Below are 7,500 nucleotides of genomic sequence, written 5' to 3' on the forward strand. Positions count from 1 at the left end.
GGGGTTAAAATAGTGAAGACTGTGGCCATTAATCTTCTGCCCTCCATAGACCCTTCCTAATGTCAATAAAATGGTCTAATGGTACACAAATCTCAAGGTAAAATGTGTCCCAGTACTGAAGGGGTTAAAATAGTGAAGACTGTGGCCATTAATCTTCTGCCCTCCATAGACCCTTCCTAATGTCAATAAAATGGTCTAATGGTACACAAATCTCAAGGTAAAAATGTGTCCCAGTACTGAAGGGGTTAAAATAGTGAAGACTGTGGCCATTAATCTTCTGCCCTCCATAGACCCTTCCTAATGTCAATAAAATGGTCTAATGGTACACAAATCTCAAGGTAAAAATGTGTCCCAGTACTGAAGGGGTTAAAATAGTGAGGACTGTGGCCATTAATCTTGTGCCCTCCATAGACCCTTCCTAATGTCAATAAAATGGTCTAATAAAATTCTGTAATCGTACCTTAAGATTTGTGTACCATTAGACCATTTTACTAACATTAACAAACGTCTATGGAGGGCACAAGATTAATGGCCACAGTCCTCACCATTTTAACCCCCACATGAGTTTGTGAAGCTGTAGAAAATCACCAAATAGTCAAAATGAATAGAGAAACACGTCACGCTACTGAAGGGTCTAAAGTAACAAAATCTCGCCTCTTTATAGCACCATTTTCTCTAACCAGGGAGTTTATAAAAGACAAGAGGAACCCAGAATTTACCCTACAGCAGTACCTCCACCGCCAGCGAAACATTCTGCATGGGTACGAGGCCAGGACACTCAGCACCATTTTGTTGCAGCCCTCTGTACTTTCTCTAATGTGTTTCTTTAAGTTCGGAGCCCACTGTATTGTTGCATATTCAAGCCTCGGTCTTATCATTGCAGTAATTATTTTCTTCATCATTTCTTCATCTAAATATACGAACGCCACTCATCGTCTGCAAATAGGCTCACATAACTGGACACCCCATCCACCATGTCATTTATGTAGACCGCGAACATTACTGGTGCCAACACTGATCCCTGTGGAACTCCACTCTCCACCAATCCCCATTCTGATGGTCTGTCCTTAATTATTGTTCTCATTTCTCTTCCTACCAAAAAGTCTTCCATCCATTTTAGTAAACTGCCATGCACTCCTCCTACCATTTCAAGTTTCCAGATCAGTCTCTGGTGTGGTACCTTATCAAAGGCCTTTTTTAAATCCAGATATATTCCATCAGCCCAACCATCTCTTTCCTGTATTACATCTATCACCCTCGAATAGTAACATATCAGGTTTGTCGTGCATGAACGCCCTTTTCTAAAACCAAATTGACACTCACAAAGTATGTCATTTTTCTCCAAGAAGTCTGTCCATCTATTCTTCACCACCCTCTCACACATCTTAGCTACCACACTTGTAAGTGACACTGGTCTATAGTTCAATGGGTCTCTCTTGTTACCTGATTTATAGATTGGGACAATGTTAGCTCTTTTCCAGTCTTGGGGCACTACACCTTCCCTTAATGAGGCATCAATTACTTCACAAACTTTTTCTGCCAGTTGCTCCTGCATTCTCTTAAAATCCATCCTGATACCCCATCAGGTCCCACAGCTTTTCTCACTTCTAAACTCCCCATCATGTTCTTGATCTCCTCCACAGTTACTTGAAACTCCTTCATAATCCCTTTCTGTTCCATTACCAGTGGTTTGTCAAAAGCAGTCTCCTTTGTGAATACCTTCCGAAAGCATCCATTCATAGCCTCTGCCATTTCCTGGGATCTTCACTGCATACTCCATTTACTTCTAAACTTTCAATACTTTCTCTATTTTTGATGTTGTTGTTCACATGTCTGTAAAAAGCCTTGGTTGGTCTTTACATTTATCAATTATATCCTTTTCTTGTTTCTTTCTTTCTTCTCTTCTAATCAACACATATTCATTTCTTGCTCTTTTGTAACTTTCCCACTGCTTAATCCGTCTTTTCCTTCTCCACCTCTTCCAGCATCCTCTTTTCTTGTTCTAGCCTTTTCACATCTATCGTTAAACCAGAGAGAGAGAGAGAGAGAGAGAGACCTTGAACTCCAAAACTGCATGATCACTTTTGTAAGGTATTTAACTATGCAAATAGTATCTTCTTTGACCCACTGAGTTAACACATTTTCCATTGCCAGTGTCAATAGTGTATTTCCCATGTTGTCTCTGATCCTTCCATTGACCAGTCCTCCCAACACACCTCTTTACAATTAAAATCTCCCATCATTATAGTTCGTTCACAGCCACCCAACATTTCTTCCAGACATGTTCCTGTATCACTTATCATTTCTTCATATTCCTGTACTGACCATGCATTTGTCTTAGGTGGTACGTACACCACTATGTAGTGCCTCTTTTTTCCTTCATTAGTTTCTGCTCTGATCTTTAGCACTTCTGCCTTTCCCATACCTTTTTTCACTTGATCCACCTTTATATCTTTTTTAACCAGCAACATCACTCCTCCTCCCATCTTACCTACTCTATTTCTTTTCCAAACATTATATTTCCCTTCTCCAACCATCATCAGGTCTTCTCCCTCTCTCAGTTTTGTTTCAGTAAGACCCACAATATCTGGGTTCTTGTCCCTCAAGTAATCGTTGAGTTCTAAAATCCCGATATCACTCCATTTATGTTGGAATACATTACATTCGCTCATATGTAAGTTTCTTTAGTCCTTTCTTGCTGTACTTTTCTGGGTTATGAACCACTTCCTCAGTCTCATATCCAAGATTCTCCAGAAAAACTCTTTCTTCTCCTCTTCTGTCCTCTCTTCATTTTTTTCAAAGCCTCCTTTCTCAACTCATTTAACATTTCTCTTTCCTTTTCACCGAGATCTCTTCTCAACCAAATCTTCCTTGTTGTTTCCTGCTGGGCTAGCCTCCATGACTTCTCCACCAATTCATCTACATCCTTTTGTGACTTAAGTTTGATTCTTATTGGCCTCATACCTTCTCTTGTGAACTTTCCAATTCTATGGAAGTCCTCTATTTCTTGTACTAGGTCTTTTCCTCCTCCTGCACCACATTAATGATATTATTTATCACCTTTTTATGTTTTCTCTCTCTCCATTTTACTCGGTGTCTTATCCTCCTCCACACCAAATATCACCACACATCTCTTTTTGTCTACAGTTTCCCTCACCAATGTCTCATTTGACTTAATAACCTTCACCACTTTCTCAGCTATCTTCTCTTCTATGATCTGTTGATCTATAATTTCAGCAAGGCCCAAAGTTTTCTCCCTGACTCTTTGATTTCCTTTTCCAGACTTGCAACTTTGTAATTTACCTCCTTTCTTTCCACTTCCTGACTTTTTCCATTCAGCCTGCTTCTCCATCACTTTTCCTAGAGATTCTCCACATTTTCGCAATTCACTTTAATTAGCTTAACTTCCTCTTTCAGTGCTGCATTTTCCTTCTTCATATCGGCACAGTCTCTCTTTACATTGTCATAACTCGTTTCCAGGCCCTCATACTTTTCAAACAGACTCCAGAATTTTCTTCACATAAGTGCTCTTCTCCATTATTCCTTGAAACCCTGTGAAGTCTGATTCCTCTTTCGAGTTGTGCGCAGACGTAAACAAACCAGCTGATGGCTCAAACGCAGGCTACAGTTTATATTTACCTTCACTGGACATTATTTTGCTAATCAACAGTTAACATGACTATATGGAGACGGGTCATTAGCTCTTTCCCACCTTGGTTATCTTAGGTAACTGTAGAATTATAGATGATTGCTTATCGAATCCGCCATCGACGAATGGTCTAATGTCTATCTTATCAATAAAATGGTCACAAATCTCAAGGTAAAAATGTGTCCCAGTACTGAAGTTAAAATAGTGAAGTATTAATCTTCTGATAGTGTCTAAGCACACAAACTCAAGGTAAAAATGGTCCCCTGAAGGGTTAAAATAGTAATCATTAATCTGACCCTTGCTAATGTCAATAAAATGGTCTAATGGCACACAAATCTCAAGGTAAAAATGTGTCCCAGTACTGAAGGGGCTAAAAACACGAGAACCTTTAACTGGAGCCTTTTGAAAGCATTAATGGTGAGACAGCAAAGCCTTTTAAAATACAGACATTTACCTAACCTAACCTAACCTAACCTAACCTAAACCTAACCTAACCTAACTTTCTCCAATCCTGCAGTTAGTATACGTGGTTTGTGAGCGCCTCTTGAAGCTGTGTGGGTGTGAAGGAAACACGGCTCCACAGCATCTCCTGACGCCTTTAGAGATATCCTACACCTTGGGAACGCCTTCCTTCACATCCTTCTTCCTGTCAGCGCAGTATGACCACGAGACAAGAGTGTCCTATTCTGCGCCACAATCTCTCGGCTCTCCATCCCTCTCTGCCTCCATTACGAGTCATAGAGGTGGGGTTTTGTGGTGTTTGGAGTGTGTTTTGAGGTGTTTTGGGGGGGTTTTGGTAGGTTTTGTGGTGTTTTGGTGTGTTTTGGGGTGTTTTTGGTGTGTTTTGGTGTGTTTTGTGGTGTTTTTGGGTGTTTTGGTGTGTTTTGTGGTGTTTGGTGTGTTTTGTGTGTTTGGTTTGTTTGTGGTGTTTGTGGTGTTGTGGTGTTTGGTGTGTTTGTGTTTTGGTGTGTTTTGTGGTTGTTTTGGTGTTTTTGTGTGGTGAGGTGTTTTGTGTTTTGTGGTGTTTTGTGTGTGTGGTGTGGTGTTTTGTGTGTTTTGTGGTGTTTTGGTGTGTTTTGTGGTGTTTTGGGTGTTTTGTGTGTGGTGTTTTGTGTTTTGTGGTGTTTTGTGTGTTTTGTGGTGTTTGTGTGTTTTGTGTGTGTTTGAGTGTTTTGTGTTTGGTGTGTTTTGTGGTGTGTTTGTGTGTTTGTGGTGGTGGTGTTTTGTGGTGTTGTGTGTTGTGTGTTTTGTGTGTTTGTGGTGTTTTGTGTGTGTTTGGTGTGTTTTGTGTGTGTTGTGTGTGTGTATGTGTGTGTTTGTGTGTTTGGTGTGTTTGTGGTGTTTTGTGTGTTTTTGTGTGTTTTGTGTGTTGTGGTGTTTTTGTGTGTTGTGTGTGTTTGTGTGTTTTGTGGTGTTTTGATGTTTGTGTGTTGTGTTTTGTGGTGTTTTGTGTGTTGTGTGTTTGTGTTTTGTGGTGTTTTGTGTGTGTTTGTTGTGTTTTTTGTGTTTTGGGTGTTTTATGGTGTTGTTTGTGTTTTGTGTGTTTTGTTTGTGTGTTTTGTTTTGTTGTGTTTTTTTTGTGGTGTGTTTGGTGTGTTTTTTGTGTTTTTGTGTTTGGTGTTTTGTTGTGTTTTGGTGTGTTTGTGTGTTTTGTTTGTGTTTTGTGGTGTTTGTGTGTTTTTTGGTGTTTTGGTGTTTTGTGTGTTTTGTGTGTTTTGTGTTTGAGGTGTTTGTGTTTTTGTGTGTTTTGTGTTTGTGTGTTTTGTTTTGTGTTTTTGTGTTTTGTGGTGTTTTGGTGTTTTTGTGTTTGTGTTATGAGAGAGATTGAGAGAGAGAGAGAGAGAGTGAGAGAGAGAGAGAGAGAGAGAGAGAGAGAGAGAGAGAGAGAGAGAGAGAGAGAGAGAGAGAGAGAGAGAGAGAGAGAGAGAGAGAGAGAGAGAGAGAGAGAGAGAGAGAGAGAGAGAGAGAGAAGAGAGAGAGAAACAGTTTCATATTTCACTTACTATGAGAGAGAGAGAGAGAGAGAGAGAGAGAGAGAGAGAGAGAGAGAGAGAGAGAGAGAGAGAGAGAGAGAGAGAGAGAGAAATAAATGAATTGGAGAAAGAAAATTAGAGAAAGAGAAAATAAATAAATAAATAAATAGAGATAAGAAAGAGATAGAGACACTCACTCTCTCTCTCTCTCTCTCTCTCTCTCTCTCTCTCTCTCTCTCTCTCTCTCTCTCTCTCTCTCTCCAGGAGGATTAAGAGCAGCATCCGAGGAGGGGGAGGAGGAGGGGGAGGGGGGTCACTGCTCCCTCTCCGTCCCCTCCTCCTCCTCCCACTGCCCCCCAACGCCAGACGTCCCCTCCTGTGCCCCTGGTAAGTCCCCCCCCCATCTCTCTCTCTCTCTCTCTGTTCATGTGTTTGTGTGTATGTATGTGTATTTATGTATATATGTGTGTATCTCTCTCTCACTCACTCTCACTCACACACACACACCACTAACTTACCTAAACCCTAACTCTCTCTCTCTGCACCCCTCTCTCTCTCTCTCTCTCTCTCGCCCTCAGATCACCCCGAGAGGAACATTGACACTCTTCTGGACGATGGCATCACTGATCAATCTTTAAGTGACAATCTGTGCTATCAGGAACTGGCTTCACAGGGAGACCTAAGGAGACAGGCTCAAGATTGCCACGAGGTAAGACTATTTGTGTGTTTCTTGTTGTGGTTTGTTCAGGTGAGATTTGTGTGCCATTAGACCATTTTTATTGATGTTGGGAAGGGTCTATGGAGGGCAGAAGGTTAATGGCCACTGTTTTCGCTGTTTTAATCTCTTTCAGTACTGGGATACATTTTTTGCCGTGAGATTTGTGTACCATTAGACCGTTTTATTGACATTAGGAAGGGTCTATGGAGGGCAGAAGATTAATGGCCACAGTCCTCACTATTTTAACCCCTTCAGTACTGGGACACATTTTACCTTGAGATTTGTGTACCATTAGACCATTTTATTGACATTAGGAAGGGTCTATGGAGGGCAGAAGATTAATGGCCACAGTCTTCACTATTTTAACCCCTTCAGTACTGGGACACATTTTTACCTTGAGATTTGTGTACCATTAGACCATTTTATTGACATTAGGAAGGGTCTATGGAGGGCAGAAGATTAATGGCCACAGTCTTCACTATTTTAACCCCTTCAGTACTGGGACACATTTTTACCTTGAGATTTGTGTACCATTAGACCATTTTATTGACATTAGGAAGGGTCTATGGAGGGCAGAAGATTAATGGCCACAGTCTTCACTATTTTAACCCCTTCAGTACTGGGACACATTTTTACCTTGAGATTTGTGTACCATTAGACCATTTTATTGACATTAGGAAGGGTCTATGGAGGGCAGAAGATTAATGGCCACAGTCTTCACTATTTTAACCCCTTCAGTACTGGGACACATTTTTACCTTGAGATTTGTGTACCATTAGACCATTTTATTGACATTAGGAAGGGTCTATGGAGGGCACAAGATTAATGGCCACAGTCTTCACTATTTTAACCCCTTCAGTACTGGGACACATTTTTACCTTGAGATTTGTGTACCATTAGACCATTTTATTGACATTAGGAAGGGTCTATGGAGGGCAGAAGATTAATGGCCACAGTCTTCACTATTTTAACCCCTTCAGTACTGGGACACATTTTTACCTTGAGATTTGTGTGCCATTAGACCATTTTATTGACATTAGGAAGGGTCTATGGAGGGCACAAGATTAATGGCCACAGTCTTCACTATTTTAACCCCTTCAGTACTGGGACACATTTTTACCTTGAGATTTGTGTGCCATTAGACCATTTTATTGACATTA

General features: G+C 40.7%; 1 protein-coding gene across 1 annotated transcript in view; it reads left to right on the forward strand.

Annotated features, from left to right (window-relative positions):
* LOC123519839 (protein tyrosine phosphatase domain-containing protein 1-like) overlaps positions 1-7,500 on the forward strand; it is a 26,190-nt gene that overhangs the window by 9,795 nt on the left and 8,895 nt on the right. The window contains exons 8-11 of the mRNA XM_045281433.1: positions 684-804; positions 4,167-4,392; positions 5,887-6,009; positions 6,201-6,331. Of these exons, the coding sequence (XP_045137368.1) occupies positions 684-804; positions 4,167-4,392; positions 5,887-6,009; positions 6,201-6,331 (601 nt within the window). The remainder of the gene's footprint in view (positions 1-683; positions 805-4,166; positions 4,393-5,886; positions 6,010-6,200; positions 6,332-7,500) is intronic.

The sequence above is a fragment of the Portunus trituberculatus genome, chromosome 1 (assembly GCF_017591435.1).
Source record: "Portunus trituberculatus isolate SZX2019 chromosome 1, ASM1759143v1, whole genome shotgun sequence".
NCBI classification, from domain to species: domain Eukaryota; kingdom Metazoa; phylum Arthropoda; class Malacostraca; order Decapoda; family Portunidae; genus Portunus; species Portunus trituberculatus.